This window comes from Alligator sinensis, unplaced genomic scaffold (genome assembly GCF_000455745.1).
Source record: "Alligator sinensis unplaced genomic scaffold, ASM45574v1 scaffold454_1, whole genome shotgun sequence".
Taxonomy (NCBI): domain Eukaryota; kingdom Metazoa; phylum Chordata; order Crocodylia; family Alligatoridae; genus Alligator; species Alligator sinensis.
This window is the reverse complement of record NW_005842095.1, coordinates 1,308,462-1,331,193: the sequence shown is the minus strand read 5'-3', so window position 1 is coordinate 1,331,193 and position 22,732 is coordinate 1,308,462. Positions and strand designations below refer to the sequence as shown.

At 39.1% G+C, this 22,732-nt stretch overlaps 1 protein-coding gene across 1 annotated transcript in view; it reads right to left on the bottom strand.

The window, feature by feature from the left end:
• The window catches only part of FSTL5 (follistatin like 5), a 469,924-nt gene that overhangs the window by 91,135 nt on the left and 356,057 nt on the right, over positions 1-22,732 (bottom strand). The window contains exons 7-9 of the mRNA XM_014520176.2: positions 22,621-22,732; positions 8,365-8,526; positions 3,284-3,418 (exon numbers count right to left, since the gene is read on the bottom strand). The exon at positions 22,621-22,732 is cut by the window's right edge and continues 1 nt beyond it. Coding sequence (XP_014375662.1) covers positions 3,284-3,418; positions 8,365-8,526; positions 22,621-22,732 — 409 coding nt within the window. The remainder of the gene's footprint in view (positions 1-3,283; positions 3,419-8,364; positions 8,527-22,620) is intronic.

Below are 22,732 nucleotides of genomic sequence, written 5' to 3'. Positions count from 1 at the left end.
CCAAACATTTCTTTGTAGGTGCATAATGTGAAATGATAAACTAAATTGGCAAATATACAATCTAAAAAAAAATGTCCAGATTAAATAAATACATTGCAGAACATAGAGAAAGAGATTATTAAGAATATTTTAAAAAACCTTGGCTAAATCATATTTAAAATATTAAAAGGCTGAGGGGGCCCAGACTTTCTCTCAAACATATCTTTCTCCTGACCTTAGAATATCTACATTATTCAAGCTGAAGATGACTATCTTGACAAAATTAAGGTTTACCACATAGTTTTGTAATCCCACAACAATAAAACTAAAAACCTGCATTTTTTGTGACCTTTAAATGGTCCTTTCCTATTTTGTTCCATTTCTGACATCAGGCAAAAGTTTCTTGACTGCTACCTCTTCTCATAAAGATGTCATGAAATGAATGAACGTGAAACAAATAAATTGATGTGTGTCTAATAAAATGAATAATAATATCTTCAGAGCAAGATTTGAATACCGTGAAGTAAATAAAGTCATATTGCCATATGCCGAACAATAAGGATAAAGCAAAATATTGGAACAACGTCACTGACTGAACAGTTTTCATCCTGTGCATTGAATACAGTAAGGCTTCTGTGATTTCATCAGATCCATCTCTCCTGACCTAATATTTCCTACTCTCTATCTGTTGGTTCTAACATATCTCTTTTTAGTCAAGGAGACTGACACAATTTCTCTTCAGGTCCTTTCAGTCCCAGTCACCAGAGACATTTTCAGTCCCAGTTCTCCTTCCACAATCACCCTTTGGTTCCAATCTTTTCCCAGGCTCTTTATCACAATAGCAACCTTAACACCCATAGTCTGGCTCTTGTCCACTCTACATTCAATTCAGGAAGTAGTGCAACCAGGTGTGGGTGAAAGGGGCACTCATCCCAGTGGTCAAGTTAGGAGGGGTGCCAGAATCACCCCTCACCCCTGTGGAGTCTGCACTCTGGTAGCACACCCATGAGAGGAGCTCCTAAACAGTCCCTGGTAGCTGCTGCTTTAAGAGCAACAGTTGGGGCAGGCAGAGCACATTGCAGTGGCAGCAGTACCTCAGCTGGGGATTGGTAAGGAGCTCCCAAGTTCCCAGCATGGGTAAGACAGCTCCCCTCCACCCCTGCTCTCAGAAACACATGCCCCACCCTTAGTTCTTGGAAATGCACTTCTCCATTCTTGAAACATACCCCCTTCCCACTCTCTTGTAGGGTTTCCACTCCCAGACATCAACTTTGCTTGTTACACTTTTCAGTTTAGAGACCCGTCTTACCTATGTTGCCTAAGACCAAACAATGAGCACTAAGAGCATAAAGACAATCTTCATGGTTGTAGTTGTGGCACCTAGACTAGGCATGTCACGACCCACAGATGTGATTGCTAATGCTAGAGTTTGTTCCATGTGGACAGAATCTCCAGAGATTTTAGATTGCTTAGGTTTGGGAGAGGAGGGGTGATCCTTTAGATTTTAGTTAAGGCAGAACAAGTCTCTCTGGAGGACATACAAATAGCATTTTCCATGGTTTTATATTCCAAGGGCCCAATTTGGAAAGATTTTAGCAAAAAAAAGCAAAAAGCACCTTCTTGATGCAATGTAACCACTGTCAAATGTCAAGTCCTTGCTCCAAGGACAAGGTGCTAGAACTCCTAAAATAACAGATTTCTGTAATATGCACAAAACATTTTCCCTTAACCTCATTTTCAGCAATACTTGAATCTCCTGGTCTGGGGAGAAAAAAAAATCCCCCCTCTCGCCCCCCTCCCCCCCCCAAGATAGATATCAACAATATAGAATTTTATCCCAAGAGGTTACACTTTAGTAAAGTTATACACAGCTGAATGAAGTGTCATATATAATACGAAGTGTCAGGTGACCTCAACCTGCAATGCTCCCAGCCTCGACTGTAATATTATCTGTGATAGTTTAGTAAGTTCTCCCAGGTGGCTGTACTAGGAATACCTTGAGAATTAATGCAATGAGACTCACTGTTAAAGTGACTATCATTTTCACAGCATATACTCATACCAATTGATATTTAAGTAGCAATTACTAAAATTTTAAGAGCTATCCCATGAAATGTAAGTCAAGGCTCTTTGTGGCTGGGAAATATCATATTTATTTTGGTTGGAAGCACGGTTTCTAGATCTTTAGCCCCTTTGAAATTTCTTTGCATCACTCTAGTTTTGCAAATGGCATTTAGAGCAGACTTAAGTTAGTAGTTAAGGACTTCCCTGGCAAAGTGGAATTCTAAGAGCATAAGAATTAAGGTCATTGCTGCTTTTCCAGTCTTGCCGGTGTTCTAGTGAGGGCTGGAGTGTGGAGGGAACATATTAGGAGCAAAATGAAACCACAGAGCATGTCCCCATGTGCAGGGGCATGCGGATGCTGCAAGGAAAAATAGCAGTGGCACAAATTTGTGCCACTGTTTTTGCCACTGTACAGGAAAAATTGACCCAGACGGGGTACCTGGGGTTCTGGGGGCCTCCCTGTGAAGCAGCAGCACTGATCTGGCCCCTTGGTTTCTGGTGGCACATACTGCTGCCACATCTGCTGCACCACTTTTTTTAGTGGCAGGTTTTTGGGGTTTATTTTTTTACAATGGGATCTTCAAGTATAAAAAAAACCCTACCGTGCAGCAAATCAGCAGCATGGTGAACACTTGCATGTGTGCCGCATGCAGTTTGTGGCAACTCAAACTGCTTTGAGGTGCCACAAACCACACATGTGCACTCATAGAGATGCCCCCAAAGAGTCAGACCACAAGTCATGGAACCTGTTAGCCCTACAGGAATTTAGAACAACTTGGTCACTAGCTACACTGAGGCCTAGATTGCCTATTAATTTAATCTAAAATCAGAGGGGGAGAAGATTAGCTGAAAGTAACCTATGTTTCTACTTTGCACTTCAGAAATGCAGACAGAAATTTTTCCAGGAATTGGAAAATTATTTTAGCTAACTATTCAGACTGTAATATTGATGTAAAAGACAGTTCAGTTTACAAAATTAATTAGAAATTTCACTTCACTTCTCAGTAGACGTAAAATTTATCATCTCATTTCCTTTTTTAATGATCCTTTTATATAATCATTTTCACAACTTTCTTTGTTTCCTTGTTTATACTTCCCAACTACTTAGATGTTGATACATAATTATTTAACATTTGATTATTTTTCAATATCAATGCTCTTTTAACACACAGCTAAGAAATATAAATAAATAAATGCATAAATAAATAAATAAAAGAGAGACTATTTTTCCAGTACATACGGGTCTTCCGAGCTGAATCTTCTACAAAAAGAGAAGAAATGTCTTCATCCACTCCTGCTTCATTCTTTGCAATACAAGTATATGCTCCCGTATCTTCATAGCGCACGTTGCTAATGTGAACTTCACTGCCATTTGCTGAAAGCAAAGGAGAATGCAACACGTGAACAACAATTTTAGTTTTACTACAGTGCTTTCAGGCTTATCCTAATTAAACTACTTTCCTTCCTCAGTTCATATATTGGACACATGCCAGACTACTCCAAAAGTATTCAGTTGGTTAGTAAACTCTACTCTCATTCATTTCACAGATAACAGGAATATCTCAACCATTTTGGATGCTTGGCTCCAGATGTCAGTCTCAGATTTTGTACTTGTTTCAGTGACAACATAGATCTGAAAAAGTGGTATGCCCTCTTCTGTAGAGTTGAGCTGTTCTGCTTTATTAATGCTGTATCTGATCATTTGCAATGCTAGCACCTTGCATTGCTGATTTAACAGAAAATGCCATGGAGTTCACAGCACATAATGGGAGAAATTTTCAGTACAATACATTCTGCAAGAGATGTATAGCTTCCAGAATATGGGACGCAACATTTAATGAGCTTCTTTATTATTCTGTATAATCGAGTTAGAAAAAAAATGATGGCCTAGTTTGCTTGCTTTAATCTCACAGTCCTTGTATGTACTTCTCAATTTAGTCAATTGTAGCACTGTACATTTTGGTGATGGGACTCATACATACAAAATGTATTTGGACAAATGGATTTTGTGCATGAGAATTTATTAATGTATGCTTGTAGCTGTTAAACTCTAAAAACACCTGGGAGCCTGTATTTCTTTGTAAAGTTCATTGCAGAAGTAATGGGCATGATTTTGATTTTGTATACAATGAGGTCAGGATGAAACTCCTTGGAAATATCAGAAAATCTACTTTTCAGATAGTGTCATCAAATATGTACTATCGCTTTAATATGCTTCCCTGCCAAAAATCTTCCTTTATTTTTATTTCTTCCCAGAAACCCTAGAGAATCATTTTCACCTGAGATGAGTGCAGAATAGCAGACAAAATGTTTATAAAATAAGACTTTACACTTTTTTTCATGTGGAGATGTGTGTCCTTAAGTTTGTGCATAAGTTTGCATATGAAAAAAAATACTAATATTTGCTCACACAAATTGGAGGTTGTACATTGACTTTGGAAGACAGAGGTAACATTATCTGATTTTACAGACATATACCTTAATCTAATATATGGCAATGCTGTAAATGCAAAATATTCCTGCTTAACTTTGTAGTGCCTAATAAAAATTGTCCTTTACAAAGTTACTGCAGAATAAGGATGAAGCAGAACCTAGAGGTTTCCTGTGAAACTTGTTACAGAACACCTTTTCTCTGAGTTCAGACTTTATAGTTTTTTTTCTCTTCCAAGTTAATGGGTAGAGGATGGGAACATCACTGGAGAAAATATATATTGCACTTATCCACATCATTAAGCGATATGCAAGAAAAAATATAACTCATTTTATTTATAACAAGGCATTTAATATATGAAGGTCCGAAGGCTTCCCCACTCTACTCTCCAAGGCAAATTGATGGAAGCCCAGGAGAAGTGCACCCTGGGAGCAATTCTGCGAAAGAGAACACTGATTGTAGTGAATGTTCTTAAAAGGCGAAATTGGATAGGGCTATGGCCAGGGCATGTGGATAAGCAACATGTTATAGGAGATCTCAGGACTGGCTGCATAAAAGTAAAAGTAACACAATCTCTTCACAGAACATTTTGCTGCCTCTCATCCATCTCTATCCTACTTCTAGCTTCAAACTTGCATTTTATTAGAAGGAATTTTGCATTTTTTTTATTCCCAAGCCTCTTCTCTGCATGAAGTAAGGGGAGAATGAGAGAAAATAATTTATTTTACTAACAGAACAAATGGTCATCAAGAGGAGAATGGACACCAAACAACTGTGGGAACTCAGACAACCATAATGTCCATTAGTGATCCTTTAGGCTGCCCCTAGCTGCTTCACAAGAACACTTCTTTAGACCCTTCTATTTCTGCTCTTTTCCCATCAAGAGATTTCCCATGTCCCCCAGTCAACATCTCATCTATTTGGTTTGATGGTGTGGGTTTTAATCCTCTCAAATTTGGATCTCCCAAATCCTTGGTGAGTTTGTTTTACCATACCCCACACCCTACCCTACCTTAGACATTTGACCATATGCTATGTAAAACCAGTATATTTTTAGCAGTACAACTATCTTCTCCTCTTACAGGGTTTTAAGAAAAAGCAGCAGCTGCCACTGCCTCGCATGCAGGGACCATAATTTAGGTATCATCTGGGAATGTCCATTAGATTCAAGCCTTTCAGGGAACACAGATAGACAGTTGACTAGTTTGTTGAAATATACATGGCATAAAAGTGAGCTAGGTGCTGAGCTGCTCAGCACAGTCAAGGCTAAGATGTCTGTATGTATGCCTAGGAGCACGACTTGACAAATGTGCTGAAATTTATAAAGGGCCTACAGAGTTGAGGTGCTGCAGGGTTAAGCAGCACATGAGTGAGAATTCTGCAAATAGATTTAAGTCCTAATCTAAAAATTTCTATTTCAGTCCCATTTGAGGCACTAAAGTCCTTTTTTGGAATATAGGCCTTAAATCGTAATCCATCTTTAAATTAAACTATTTGTTTTCAATGGAGATAAACACTGATATTGCACACTATGCCACATTCTGACCACAATTAGACTAGGATGAATATTTTTCTAGATTGACAAAGTCAGAAGTACTTTGGACTTCAACAAAACATGCCAAAATCTAATTCAATGTTTTTAGCTTTTAAAAGAACAACATTGCTACTAATTTAGGGAAATGGAAACATGGTATAATTTTCAGCAGTACCAAATTCACAACAATTTCAGTGCCTAATAGGCCTGTGTGAATAGGGAAGTATTCGATTCAGATTCAGATTCAGCTGATTTGGAAGACAGTGATTCAATTTGGAGATTCAGATCACTGTCCTGAATTGATTTAGCCAAATCAGCTTCGGAAGATTCAGCGCCGATTCAGAGAGATTCAATGATTCGGACTTGCCTGCCTCTCCCTAGGTGGGGGGAGCCATATGAGAAGTCCCCATGGCTTCCCTGACTGGACCCATCCCCTGCCCAGCCCCAGCCTAGTCCTGGAACTTAAAAAAAAAAGAAAAGCAAAAGGCGTACTCATCAGCTGCAGGAGCAGCAACTGGGTCCTCTGGGTGCTTGTAGAAGAGTCCCGTCCCCCCCCACCCCACATACAGCACAGAGCAGTGAGGGCAGCGCAGTGCAGATGGCTCCTCCCTCCCCCACCCCCCCACTTAGCACCCGTGTGGCAGCTGCCTTATGGCACAGGTACAACGTGGCTTGGCAGGGTACCGTGCACTGCCTGGGACCTGGGGTCACTGGGGCTGAGTGATGCTGGGCTTTGGCTGATTGCCAGAGCCACCCCAGCTCTGAGACAGTGTGTGGCGCCCTGCTGAGCTGCGCTACACCCACGTGATGCAACAGCTGGTATGTGGGAGCCTTAAAAAAAAAATAAAGCCCGGCACTCACCAGCTGCAGGCGTGGTGATTGGGGCCTCTGGGTGCTTGTGGCAGAGGCCCCCATGCAGGACAAGGCAGTTGGGGGCAGTCTGGATCACCCCCCCCAACTGGCACCCGCACTGCAGCTGTCGCATCGCGTGGGTGCTGTGTGGCTTGGCAGGGCACTGCATGCTATCTGGGAGCTGGGGCTGATGGGACTGAGTGCCTCCAGGCTCCAGCTGCCAGGTGGAGCTGCCCCAGCTCTCAGGCAACATGCGGTGCCCTGCCGAGCCACACTGTACCTGCACTATGGGGCAGCTGCCATGCGGATGCCAGGCAGGGGGGCCATCTCTGCTGCCCGCCACTGCCCTGCGCTGCATGGGGGAGCTCTTCCACAAGTCCTCAGAGACCCCAATCACCACTGCCAGAGCTGGTGAGTGCACGGCTTTTTTTGCTTTTTTTTTGTTTTTGTATTTTTTTAAGTCCTGGGAGGCTGGGCCAGCGGGGGGTGGGGCCAGAAAGGGCAGAAGGGAAGCCATGAGGTTTCTCCTGTGGCTTCTCCACTGGGAGTAAGAGCTCTGCCCTGCCACCACTTGCCAGCTGGTGCAGAGGGCATGGAATGTGGGCATGGCAGCACTGGGATCGGGGGCTATAACTTGCTGCCACTTGCCCCCTCCACGTGTAGTAAGCTGTGCCCACACATCCTGCCCCCGCATCCCAGCTAGGCAAGCAGCAGCAGGGCAGAGCCCCCACTCCAGGCACTGCCTCACCCACATCCCACACTCCTCCACCCCATCCTTGAGTAACATGTCCTCCCACTCCAGCTGGAAAACTTGGCCCAGCCCCAGCCCTGATCCTTCCTCCCCCCTCCCACAACCCCGACAGATTTACCAGCTGTAAGCAGCTGTCATCTGCCTGTTTAGACTATGGCTGAATCTCTGAATTGGCCAAATCTTTTCTGAATCGATTCAGAACTTTTACTTAGTTTCCTGATTCGACTCCGATTCAGAGATTCACTCCCCAAATCAGGCTGAATCTCCTCCAAATTGAATCAGCTACTGAAGCTTTGCACAGCCCTAACACCTAATTATACTAAAATCTATAAGCTTGACTGACTTACTGAGCTTACTTTCTCTCTTGAAGCAGGCTGGCAGAAAAAGAGGTGATGGCTGAGCTGAGCTTCCATAATATACTGATCATCAAGGATAAGCCATAGTGTAGTGATACGGATGGCTGGAAACATTAACATTTACTGCTAATAGAGGCGGAAGCTTTTACGTCTCCCCCCGCTATTCAAGAAAAAAGAAAGCAGGCAGGGATTTGTGCCTCAGAATGTCTCTAAGGCATGGTTTCACTTCTCTTAAGGTGAGGCAGTTCTACTTCTCACCTTCTACTTCATGCTTGTACCTTAACTTATAAATTAAACCTAAACGGATATTGAAAATATGCAAGGTGAGAATGCTGTAATGCTATTTAAAAACAATCCATTCTTCTGCCATTCGAAAGCAGCAAATATGTTCCTTTACCTTGAAGAGTTAACTGTTTGGATAACTTTGGAGTAATGTCAATTCCATTCTTCAGCCAACCAAGTTGTGGACTGGGGATACCTTCAGCATAGCATCGGAGACTAGCTGTCACACCTGGTTCCCTGGCCTGGCTTTCTGGATAGACTCGAATTACTGGAGGAACTGAATATAGAAAACAATTATCAGTCAAATGAAAATAAAATTCGCTCAACATTTTTTAGCATACAATTTCCCAAAGCAGTTGATGTTAAAGAATCCTGCAGCAATCTATAATGAGACAATGAAAACAAATGATGTGATACTACTGTCATACTTAATAGAATCTAATATTGAACTCTGTCAGACATCAATTTATGAATCAGAAAGAATATCCTTATGAGAAATACCTCTTTCTACCATCAACACCTCAACTGTACAATCCCGAATTTTAAATCAGTAGTTCTTAAGTTTTTTTAATAAGATTTGTTGGTAATTTCCTTCAGAAGAACATGGATAATTTACAATATACCAGTATCTTTCATTAAGGTTGCTAAATAATTTACTTACATTTCACAGTATGATTTTGGATATGGTGTTGCTTTTTATACTCTTTGAAACATATTTCTATTCTCCTTTCTTTTCTGTTCTCATGCATATTTCTATCTTCCCCTCAACCTTGTCATGTCAGAAGGAGGATTCTTTTCCCCTCCTAACAGCCAATACATCCATTTTATACGAACCTACCAATCTATTTATATGAACAACAAAAAGATAACATTTGGAATTATTATAAATACATTTTGAAGAGGTATAAAACTTTCTGCTTCAGGGGTTAAGCCCAATGGAAAGAATTAGGGAACTGATCACACTGTTTGCTCCATATAAGTTCCATGCCCCTCTCTTAAAACTTTTAGTATGAGTCACTTCTTATTCTTCATCTCGTACTCTTGTCATTAACCAGATGTTTTTTTCCAGAATCATGCAGAAGCGATGGCTGTTTCTGTTGCTTCAGTGAGGTCCTCCTTTGTACAGATCTCACCAAGTCATAAAATAAGCAGTTGTTCCATGGTCTGCATTTCAGCATTCTCATATCATTACAGTAGGTCCATTCGATCATGTTTGTTTTTGAACTTCCAGTTTACAGGCGCAGGCGGTTTGGTTCAGGCATCGCCATGTTGACCAGTCCATATCAGTTACTTCGGTGTGACTATAAAGTGGATGCCTGGGGTCTTTCATCTACCAGGATCTTTCTTTTTGGCTCGCTACCTTTCTTCTGATATCAGGTGGTGAAATGCCAACCAGTAAGTACAGGCTATCCATAGCTTCAGACATCCTGTTATTTCACAATAGCTGCTGTTTAGAACTGGGTCTATTTTCTTGGCATGAAGTGATTATTCCCATACTGCACATGCATACTCTGCAATGGAGTAACACAAGGCAATAGCAGTGTTTTGTAATGTAGCTGGGTTCACTTCCCATTTTAAGGCGGCCAACTTTCAAAGTATGTTGTTGCGTACTCTGACTTTCTCTTTCATCTTCTCTACATGTACTTTGAAGGTAAGTGTTCAGTCCAGTGTAACCTCCAAGTTAGGAGGGATTGGGCGATTAGTCAGTGGAATTCCACCCCGGGTAATATTTAATTTCTGCTTGGCTACTCTATAGCACAGGTGAAAGGCTGTGACTTGCATCTTTGCTGAGCTGCCACAAAGCTAGTGGCAAAGTCCTTCTCTTGAGATGATGCATAGATCATCAGCATATATAAAGCTCCTCATATTGCTCTGTATGGGTTGGTCATTGGTATATATGTTAAAGAGGATCAGGGCCTCCCACAGGGCAGCGTAGTAGCAATTTCATTGTCATCTCCAGTGGCTCCATTTCTAGCATAGTTATAAGTAAAAATGTCTATTCTCCAAAAGGGATTGGATGAGCTGCACTGGGGAGTAGTCATGTGTCATGTGGTAGTAGATTTGGCAAGTGTGTTTCAATGATTGATTGTATCATATGAGACTGCTATGTTCACAAACATCGAATCTGTTATCATCCCCTTCTCAAATCCATCTTCTAAATGTTGGGTGATGTTTAGTATCTGGCCAGTGCAGGCTTACCTGGTCTAAATCCAACTTGTTCTGCTATCAGATGTTGTTTGATATGAGGTGAAAGGCAATTGAGAATAATGTGTTCATAAAGCTTATAAATACAGCACAGGAGTGACACTAGTCTGAAGTTCTCTGGGCCAGCTTTATCAGAGCTATTATATGGGGCTTGTTCCCATAGTTTAGGTATGCTAAGAGTCAATAAGCAATTGTTAAAAGGAGTCAAAACCCTTAAATTGGTTGCAGGACCAAAGTGCTTGATCTGCTCCATGTGTATGCTGTTGAGTCCAGCTCCTTTGGTGTTCCTCAGGTGACTTATTCCATCATTGAGTTCATCCATTATGTATGACATGCTATAATACTTTTCCTCCAGATCACTTTTCCATCTAATTTGTATTTTAGGCTGTTTATTTAGAGCTTTATTATTGAGCAGAAGCTGGTAAGCCACTTGCTTGGCTGTGATGTTGTGGTATTGCTGTACTTTTGTCAGGTCATTTACTCAGCTTGCAAATGGTTAATCATGCTTTCCTTCTAGTGTGGCTTATAGCTATTCCTTCAATCAATTCTTTCCATTTCCATGTTCATATCTATTCCTTCCATCAGTTCTTTCCATCCACCTTTATTCTTGGACTTTATCAGTTGGGGCTGTCCCTGCCACAATAGTGCCTTCTGAGAAAGGGTCTCTCTGAAACATTTGCTGCTATTTTATGTATTCAGCTGCTAGCATGGAAGTAAATACTGGTATATACTCAGTTTTGTATCCTCACAGTATATATCTTTTGGAGGTTTTGTATAGTGCATTCACTAATAGCTCATAATTATCCAAGACTGGTTCAATGTGTGCCACTTTTTTGTGAAGGTCTTCAGAAAAGCCTCTCTAAAATGCTTTTCTGAAATTGAAGCATCTATGCATTGGTACCATAACTGGAGTTACGGCTGCTGTGACATTGAGAGCAATTAGTCTGTCTTGTCTGTAGGGGATAGGTTCCAGCATGTCTTTTTTTTAACATAACTTCTAGGTTGCTGTCAACAAAGGCAAGGTCTGGTTTATAGCTCCATCTCCATCGGGAACTAGTCAAAAACCCAGGTAGATCAGGCTGAAGTGGTTTGCCTCAGCCCATATCTTGATCAAATTACTATTTTCATTGTTTTCACTGTAACTCCACGTGACATTGTGGCTGTTCAAGTCACTGAAGATCACACATGCTTTTCTGTAGTCTAGGTTTCCTGGGTTTACATATGCAAAACACTTCCTTGGAGGCTTATAAACAGATGTTGCAGAGATGTTGTCTATATCAATGATCAAGATTTCAATGCCAATGTTGTGTTGATGGTGGCTCTGGTTTTACAAAGATAGAACTGCCTTATTTCTTGTGCTTCCTTTTGATGGCTAAATCTCATCCCAGGGATCAATGGCTTATTGCTGTTTGGCCCTTTGTGTCTCTTGCAAGCAGAGCATATGCCACTTGTAATCGGTGTACATCCTGGAAAGAATGTCCTATATTGGTCGCTGATGGAGGTAGAGTATTGGAGCTGATAGATCTTGGGTCTCATCCAATATAGAAATTCCAGTGTTCTTAATCAGTAAAACTGATAAACAGCAGTAACTCCTGAATATTAAACGGTCTGAAAAAAAGATTCCCTGACTAAAACGTACTAGCTAAAACAGGAGCAATGCTACACAGTATCTACTAACCCTTATTTGCTCCATAAAACATTGATATTATTAACAGAGGCTGTGTTCCTGATTTAATCGTTTCTTCTGTGCTTTTTAGGGAGTGCTTTTTCTGAAATCCTGGATATCTCTGCTTTTACATTATTATCTGATATAGTAACAATTCAATTGACATTAAATAGTAAAAAAAACCCCCAAACACAAAAAACAGATTTCATGACCAAGCTGTAATCAGAGGCTTATTGAACTTGACCAGTATGTTATACAGTAACTGGAGACATACACAATAATTTATAGCTTATATATAACATGGTGTAAAATGTAAGCTGTAAAAATCAGAGGGAGAACATTGTTTATGCTAAAAGTGAAAGCCTCCAATTAAAAATAATTATCTATTGTTCCATTAAAACAAGACTAAGCTTATAATGGCATAATTATTACTTGATATGACATCACTTGCTTTTTAGGCAAATTGAAGAGCAAAATGTATTAATTCAAAATAGCTTACATTTATAAGTTAAGGATAAACAGCCATTTCACAGGCTTACATGATATTGCTTATAGCATAAGGTATACATATTATATACTCACACATATATGTATGTACATATAGATTTTTATACAGTTTTTCATGCAACTCATAGTGCCAAACCATCAATTGCCAGAGGTATAGAACAAATTAATTTGTTGCTTTATACTGCATTGGGGGGGAGAGAATCAGCAGCACTTTTCTAGGCCTTGTAAATTTGTTACGATGCATGCTTATCAATGAAAAATCTGCTATGCAACATGTCTGTATTGGCAGATAGAGGACATGTGATATAACAATGGACATATTCCTATTGGTAATCAATGATTAAGCAAGATTTCCCAAGCTCACTAATTAGATTTTTAGCCAAGTAATTGGTGATCTTATCTGTAATTATGCATTGAATAGAAGGAACCTTGAGGTTGTTGCTAAATGAAAAACAAGCTGTAATGAAGGTTAAAGAAAAATACTTCCCATTCCCCAAAGTTTTTTTTCAATGTAATTAAAAAAAACATGGAATGCTTAAATGCTGTCTATATAATACAGCTGAATTGAAAATGAAATAACAGTTGAAAATGAAAAAAGTATAACAAGATAAAAATCAAATATTAACAATGATGATCTTGGCATGAGAATTAGTATTTGCAAAAGTTACCCAAACATTCAGAAGAAATGTCCTAGCCCATTATCATATTTCAGTACTGTTTATATAGAAAAGCCTCAACTTTCTGCATACTTATGTGTATTGCACCTCAGTATGTGTGTCAAATCAGTGTTTTCAAAGGTTTTTTAACCCTAGTATACATAGAATACATAGATAAAGGGCTTTCTGAACAATCAATGTGGAACAAATGAAAGACCTATTTCTCAATAAAATTTAAACTTGATTTTTATTTCTGAAACTCAATCACTGGCTCACTCACAAATACAAAGCTATATTAAAAGAAAATTAAGAAGATGGGATTCTTAGTTTTTTACTGACAGGAGAAGAATCTCAGGACTCTTGGGTACCATTCCAGGTTCTGGAAGGGAATATATTTTTGTGGGCAGAAGCCCTTCTACTGTTGTTCCACACAAGCCTAACTCCTTCCACTCATATGCTATCTGCAACCTTCCCCATTACTATTTCTTCCACCACCCCAAGTTTCCCAGACTCCATCTCCTCACCTCCTTATCCCTCTTCTAATTCTCCCTGATCATGTCTCAAACTTTTCTACCATGGCTTCTTGTGTCAGTCCTTCCTGGGTTTCCCAACAGTCTCCCTGCTCATCCACTCCCATTCTACCTCCCCCGGCCTGGCATGTTCATTATCTGATTTCTGTCTCCCCAACCCTGATTTTGGTACCCACACTTTTCCTCAATTCTACCTAACTGGTCTCAGTTCCTCATGTTTAGTCATCCCATCTGTGCATCCTCCCATTGCCAGCCTTTCTGCCTTGTCTCTTTATTCATTATCAGTATTTCCCCACCACTACATCCCATGCCACCTTCATTTTTCCTTTTGTCCCCCTTGATTAGAAGCTCACAGGCTCCTCTTCCAAAATCCCCTACTCCCATACCCAGTTTGTGTCTTTCTTCAGTTCTTCCAGTCCCAATCTATTCCTTCTACTGCTTATTCTTAACCTCAGTTTTAGTTTCTGTCTGCTCGGCATCTGAATCCCATGCCTTTTTTCTCCATGCTGCCTGAACATCAACAGAAGAATTACAAGTAGCACTGAAGTGACAATTTCCTTGTCCTCACTCAGCAATCAGCACCACATCTGCTACCAACTGCTGTCAGGCCCAGCTGCAAGAAAAAACTATGGTTCAGTTCCTAGTATTCTTGAGATATAGCATGCTGATTGTACAAAAAATGTTTAGGGAATTTAGCTGCCAAATCCTTACAGCTCTATTGAGCACGTGTAAGGTGATATTTTTTCAAAGGCTTACATGTGGCAAAATTTGAAAGATATTTTTAGAGAGACAAGAAAAGCCATGTGCCAGGTACGACGACAGGTTTTTTATGAGCTTTTCAACAAAATGGTTGGAATAATTTACTGTATATTTTTCCTTAATCAGAATTTCAGAAAAAAATCCAAAAAGTAAAAACAAAAGAAAAGAAAAACAACCCTTGGGATAACCAGCGTGGAAAATATCCTTTTGAGCAGTTAAATTTATAAACTGCTGAAAACAGTATCTTATAATGAAAGGGTGCCTATACATGTACACTGAGACTGCTCCGAAGCACTGTAATTACAATGCATCAGAGCAGTCTTGATTAATCGAGCAGACTCCAGCAGACTCCAGCATCACATGTATCAGCATCCCTGGGTGCAAAAAATGGTGGTGGGGCGCTTTAAGTAAAGCTTGTTCAAAAAGTTTGACTTAAAGTGCTTCCCGGCACCATTTTTTAGCTGATATATGTGCTGCCCCAGGTGCTTTAATTAGAGCAGCTCTCAGAGTCGCTTTAATTAAAGCACTGCCCCACCCCACCTCCCAGAGCAGGTGTATAAGTGCCCAAAGTGTCCAGAAACCATAATATTGGTGTTGTTACCTGCACTGCTTAAATATATGTATAAAATGATATATTAATATTGACTTTTTTCTGACCAGGAGAAAATAAATTGTAAACTCACCATGTTTAATGAAGGCTTAGTAATTATGTATTTTTGAAAAACTTATTATTGAACAAAGTCTCAAATCCCACTGACAGCTTAATATAAAAGCTTGAACTAGAATGTATATCTATAATAGTAAAAACTCAGATCTCACTATCTTAGATACATACTGCCTCTCAGAAAGAGTATATCAGACATATATGCTTGGCTATGCTGTAAATAAATTGCATATATGTTTATGGTAGTGTTGGCATGATGCTGTAGACATGGCAGTCAAGAAAATATATGAGAAGCAAGGATTTTGATTATATGTGTGAGCTATATATTTTATTGGACCAATTGCATGGTTGAAATAGACTTAGAGAAGCTTTTGAAAGAAGAATGCATTGCATTTTTCTCTGTTTTAGTGAGTTAAACATTCTTCTCTGCAGTTGTTTAGCCCATCTGGTAGTGGTCTCTGTTGCAGTGTTGAGACTCATCCTGTGTTCAAACCTTAATGACAATATGTTAACGGAAAGCAGAATCATTTATTAATAGAATATTTTGCATTTTTATTTTAATAGATCGTAGGAAGTTAGGAAAAACAAAAGCAAACAAACAAAAACTAAATAATATCTCAATGTTGGATTGTAATGGATTCCTTAATTATGAATATTTTTTTTCAGAACCTGGGAAGTGAATGTGAGGCACCCTAAGAACTGTGCAAATGAGGCATGCTCTCAGTTAAAAACAAAACAAAACAAAAAAAACCTTCGTTAGTTATTTGGTTAGTTTTTGATCAAATGAAAAATTAAGTTGGCTTAGATCTGCTTGAGGTCCTTTATTATGTGCTTCATAAAGACTTTTGCATAACTAACTTTATTTGCACAAAGGTTAAGAACATAAAAACATAAGGCCTGCCATACTATGCCAGACCAATGGTCCATCTATCCTAATATTCTGTCTCTGACAGTGTCTAGCCTGGATATTTTAGAGGGAGAGCTTATGAACAGAGTTTATGAACATGTTCCATGAACAACTGTAAGGACATGCATGCTATAGCACTTAGCGTGTGCATCTATGTGAGATATTTACTACAAAGTTGATTAATTAGCTGTGCAGTAAAACATCACCGTCCAGATATGTGATGCTATTAGGATGGAGTAAATTAATTACATTAATTAACTCTGTCATAAGATAGTACTGTCAGACATGAGTACTATCCTATAGCAGTTATTTACTCCATGGCAATGCACTTGTAAATACTAATGGGTTTTCCTACTGGCTAGCCCCACACTGGAGCACCCTCATGCCACCTGCTTGGTGCTGCTGCACACGCAGTGCTACGTTCCTGTCTGTGTGTAGCAGGCTGGGGCTGGGCTGTGTGTGGCACAGCCCCTCCCGCCGGCCTGCCGCATACCACTCACAAATTGTCTACGTACTACTGGTGGTATGCATACCACAATTTGGGAACTGCTGATCTAGATCAATCTTGATTCAGCAGACAAAAAACTGCTTAGTGCCTGAATTCATTACTCTGCAGAGGCACTTAGTTGTCTCCATGATCTATATAGAGAATCATAGAGAAGTAAGGCTAGAAGGGGCCTCTAGAGGTCATCAAATCCAAACACCCTGCTTGTGGCAGGATCATCCCTATCCAAATCATCCCATAAAACCATAATCTAAACTCTGCATAAAACTATCCTCAATCCTGACACAAAGACCCAACACCCTAACCTGCCACAGGTAAAGCAGGGGAAGCATGGCACATCCTGTTTCTATAAAATGTAATCAATATATGCTCAGGAGGTCCCAGGTAAAGTGCCACACCCTCCACTACAGAGGAAGGCAAAAACCACCATAGTCCACACCGATCTGATCATGGGATAAAATTCCTTCCTCACCCCAAATATGGTGACTGGTCTGACTTGGAGCAGAGGGGCAAGACCCTCTACCCAGGAACCTATAGCTTTGCTCCTAGCAAGAGAAATGACACACCCCATTTGAAGTCCTCAGGCTTTGTTGTAGTCAATACCCAGTGCCTCTGGGGAAGCTTAAAACACCCTAACACACAGAGCAGAAGGGGCAGGAGTGTGGGAAATATCGCTGGTAGAGAATAGGCATAACTACGCCTAGATCACGCCCAACCCAGAGCTCTCCAGCGTCTTCTTGAGATATGGGTATCTCAAGTGCCTACCCCTTTCAATTTGGGTCACCCTTCTGAGGCAAAACATCATTGTTTTAGGTGCACTGAAGCCTAAATAGAGACCCTATAGCAACATATAGATTTGGGTCTCTAAAATTGGACCTGAATCAGTTTTCTTTTACAGTTAAAGAGAAATATCTAACTTGGATGTGAGAAGATATTTAAATATAATGGATAATTCCTCAAATGATGTAAATCTGAGTAGATTCACTGCTTTACATTAAGCTAAGGTTTGGACTCTGAATTCTTTCCTTTAAATTAATAATACATCCTTCTAAGTGGGAGTTTGTCCAGAAGTCAGCTTCATCTGCCTACCGTTATTCTGCATCAACACGTGTAATCAGGAATAAAAATCCCCATGTTATGCATTACCTAATAACTTAATACACCACTTGGTTAAATGGTTTTCTGGCAGTATTTGCTTTCTTTCTACCTTTTCTCCTAAATGCTATCACAACAGATGAAATCCTTGATGTTCATATACATATAAAAATGGGTTCGCTTTCTAAAAGAACTGTCAAATCCTTATGATTGCCCTTTGGCAAAATCTGTGCGATGATATCCCTAACTAATCATTTGATATGAGAGAAGAATTGAGGTCTAAATAAAGATCCAACCTCATCTAGATGTTCTGCACAAAACTGCTATCAGTATTGAACAAGATTAGCATCTGCGTGCTTGGAGAAAATAGAACTATGAGAATAGCTAAATGTACTCAAATAACCTGGTAATTAAACAGTTAATCAAAAAAAAAAGAATGCAAATGAACTACTGCTAAGCTATCTACACAATCAGCTTTTCCCAGGGTATTTCTGAGGGCTTGTGTGTCAGCTGTGGCAGGAACATGATTTGAAGCCTATGATTACTATATATTGTTCTAATGATATCACACTCATGTAATGCTGAGAACAACAAAAATAAAATGAAACTATTTTCCACACTGGGCTTTAATAAATACTTTCAGCTAAAATAAAGCAGAATCTGCATTAATAAAGAAGTATAGATTGTATCATAGTAATGTTATGCCTGTCCCCAGGCACCACAGACAGATGGGGGGGAGGGCGCAGTTAGAGGCAGAGGGAGATGCAGGGGGAAAGTGATACGGGGCAGGCAGCAGAAGAGGTAGGGGCAACCATAGGATGGAAGGGGATGGAGGCAGGCAGGGGAGGCAAACGTCTGTCTCCTTGCCCCCCACCTTGCTCCACCCCTGCAATAATTAGATGGTATACATGGAAAACTATAAATGTGTTATAATTTATAATTTTCCATGTATAGAATCAATTATAGGGGGGAGGTGATCTAAAATGCAAAGTTTCTTTGGTTTTGGGTAAATATGGCAACTTAACTATTGGGAAATTTGCTTGCAGTTTGAAGCAGAGTTTCTATCACATTTGTGATAAACTGCTGGGCCACTGCAATTGTCTAAGTTTAGCAGAAAACAGAAGATGAATCTGAGGTAAATCATAAGCTTACTCATGAGTAAAACAGCCCAAATGTTAGAAAGTGATTTTTTTTTAAAGTTTGTCTTTGCTGCTGGCATTATTTGCTATTTCATATTGAGGAATTCTGCCATTATTTTTCCACAGATTATTCATACAGTTGCTGTAAGAAGAAAGGTTAGAAATAAACTTGAGGAAAAGAATACAAATATCTTTAAAGTACCAATGACTCACCAATGCATTTGCATTGTTCTATTTGGTGTGTTCTTTTGTCAATAAAATAAGATTTCAATGAAAAATTATAGGATTGATTTTATAAATATTTAATGGGTTAGTGAACTGGCTGGTGGCCCTTTGTCTACAGCATTATTAAAGCCATCAATTCCCCCAGGCATTATCCTAGCTCAGGCTTTCTGTATTCATGATTTTCACAATAGCTCATGTCAACAAAACAAGGGAGGTTTTTTTTATTAACATTATTGCTATCATCACAGAAACATGTCAGACTCCAACATCTAAATAATATAATCTCTATTCTATAGCTACATTAGTCCCTTAACTTCATGAGCACCAAACCTCAGAAATATTTGGAGGAAAATGAATATTTTTAAAGATCTAAGAAAGGTATTGAACAAAAGAATGAGATTTGCCATTTCATATTTTACCTTCCTAAAATCATGGAGACTAATTTTTTGGGTCAGATCATATAGCTGAGACTAATTCTCTATTTTCAAGAAGGACTCCAGTGTTCACCCAAGGTTTCCCTGAATCACACCTTCACTGGGCGACCAAACAATCTTTGGTTATTTTTGTTGAATATATGAGTTAGCCTGGTATCTCGTGCCTTCATGTTATATAAAACCCATGTCATTGGGAAATATTCTTTGGCAGAATTCTTTTTAATGCAAAGGACCCAATCCTGTGCAATATAGACTAAGCGTCGACCCATGTACCACTTTGGTCGAAAAGAATCAATTGTATGCTCAATGCCAAGAATTCAAATACTCTCTGCTTTATTAACTATCAGTATTTGCTAATGAGGATAAAATGTATTATGTACATTTCAAGTAGCGTTAATTATTAAAATAATTATTACTGTATCAGCACTACTTTGTACTGAGTTGTCTGTTCACAATATGTATGAGAAAAGGGTTAAAATGGGTTAAACAACTCTTATGGAAAGCACTATTCACATACAAATTCAGGAATATATTTCTTCTCCATAAAGTGTGACTTTTTTACAGTAATTATCTGCATTATTATTTGAATAAAGTCTTCACTGAAAAGCTAATTATTGTTACTTAATATTCAAAGCTATGATAGTAAAAAAAGCATCAGAGTTTAATCCTGGCAGAGTCACAAAATAAGCCAAAGTATAACATGATAAAAAATGTAGAAGGATTGGCCTAAGCAGTGAATGCAAATTACATGAAAAACACTTGTGAGAAAATATGGATTAATGCACACGCATGCATATTGCAAAAGTGTTTAAAATCTAATTAAAGTGTCTTCATAGTACCTTCACATTAGATCTTTAAGATCAACTAAGCCTCATTATCTCATTAACCTTCCTTTTGACTCCTCTGTAATACAAGTGTCATTATATTAATTAGCCATTATCCTGGCCTGTAAGTACTGACCATTGTGTCTGTATTTAGGAACATTACTGCTTAGATGTACAGATATAATTTATAGAAGTGCTGTACATCTGACCAGTGCTTAAAGCTTAATGCTGCCCCCTCCCCCATGTAACTGACATGCACATTCTAATGGTTTAAGCAGAACGCCATCTGATTTGATAATGCTGAAACAGATTAAATAATTATGCAAGTGAGTTTTACAGTATATAACATTGCCATTACATTAGATAGCATAGTAGTGTGAAGGCATTAAGCATTACATGTCAATTGAGTTTTTAAAGATTGGTGTTTTTTTTTAAACATAACCTAAAGCTGAAGAAAATTAAAAAGCATCCAGACTGGTGTCAGAAGGGGTCACTCCAGTGCTGACTGTTGGAGCAGCAGCTGTCTAGCCAGAGAAGATATGGACCTGTCAATTTGTATGGGAAGCTTTAAATTATCTGACAGTGGAAAGCAGTAGCACAGGCAGCTCTTCCCTTTTGCACCATGTACATATCTAATAATGTCTAAATGAATAATAAATAATAACATAGTACTGATGAACTAATCCTGTCATTTCACAGAAGTGTATGAAAACAACTAACTTTAGACATTTCATTTTTGTAAGCAAAACTTCCATCTATTTCAACAGTTTCGTCTCAGTAAAGAGGGATGAATCGAGTCCAAATGTCACGCATTTAGAACAGCAGTAGACAATTATTTATACTGTGGGAAAGCCCCTCATTATGTTAGACATCCTCTTAAGTTAGACAGTCTAGATGACACGGGCAAGGAAAATAATCTGGGCATCTGTATTTTGTATGAAGAGGAGGGACAAACGTATATTTCAGATAAAGCAAGGAAGGAGGCAAGCACAGCAGTCACCTGAGGAAATAGTGAGAACCTGGATGAGAATCATTTCTGCCTGGAAAAGGCGACAGGGGGTATTTCATATATGAGAGAAGAAGTGACAGGTTACGGACATAGCACTAATGGACATGAGGGATGAAATAGTACTAGTGAACAAGAGAGTTTTTCCTTAGTCAATGGTGCTTTCAACAGTAACAAAGAATGAAGGAACAGAGTTGATTTCAGAAGAAAAAGCAGGCATTTAGCACAGCCATCCAGATATTGGAGCCACTGGTTTCAGAAACTCAGCTAGAATAGGGGAGCAGTCTCTGAATCAAAACTTTCTCAGCTTCTTAATCATGGAAACTGCAATGGGACAGAAGCAATGTAGGGGACAATTCTGGACTCTCCTCCTCAGCATCTGCCACGGTGTGAAACATGCTACTGGGCAAGATGCATCTATGTTCTTCCTCAGTAAATGATATTTCTTATGTTCTTATGTAACAGAGAAAGGAGGTAAAAAGAAAAGAGCCTGGTGGAACCCCCAGGTATGGTTTGACAGGGGAAGTGGATGACTAACAGAAATCATTTGAAAGAAAAATCAGAGAGGTAGGGGTTTTGCATGTGTGAACAATATAAGATAGGCTCCTTTATATCCTTACAAAGGCCTTGAATATGTTATCACTTTTAACAATCAGAAGCCTAAATTGGTGCTCCTAAAACCATATTTAGGCACCAATGTAGGTAGCCTGATACTGAAGTTAATAAGCAGCCAGAAAGTCTCACTGAGATTTATGACAACCTAGTACTTTGGACTCTTGTCTGGAAAATGAGTTTAAGTATCATGGAAACTGAAAATATTACAAACATTTTCACTTTTTTTTTTTTTGGCAAAGCAAGAGAGCTAGAAAAGTGTTGTTCATAGTTCATGCAGTATAATAATTAAATTTCTATTCAAAGCAACTTTTTTCTCATAAATACTTATTGCTCTACAGATGGCATGCTAACAATGCACAATACTTAACGGTATTAAGAGTTCAGAATATAGAGCAAATAAACTGTGGACCTGTCTTATTTTTTTAAATACGTATTATTTATGTATAACTACAAATGCTATTACATTTTGTTTTTCTGCAAGCTTATTTATAGAAGGCAAACTATTAATGAAAATGTATTACCAGCATCTGCGCTTATGTTTACCAATTAAGATAAAATTTAAAAAGTGAACAAGGCTACCGAATAAAATCCAGCCATTTTCCTATGAGCTGGTAATTAGAACATCTTTCCTTACCATTCACTTGGAGAATATGAGTTTGATACAGTTTATCATAACCATCAGCATAGCAGGTGTAATTTCCCATGTGAGTAGTGGTAACCTTAGTAATGTACAAGGACCCATCATC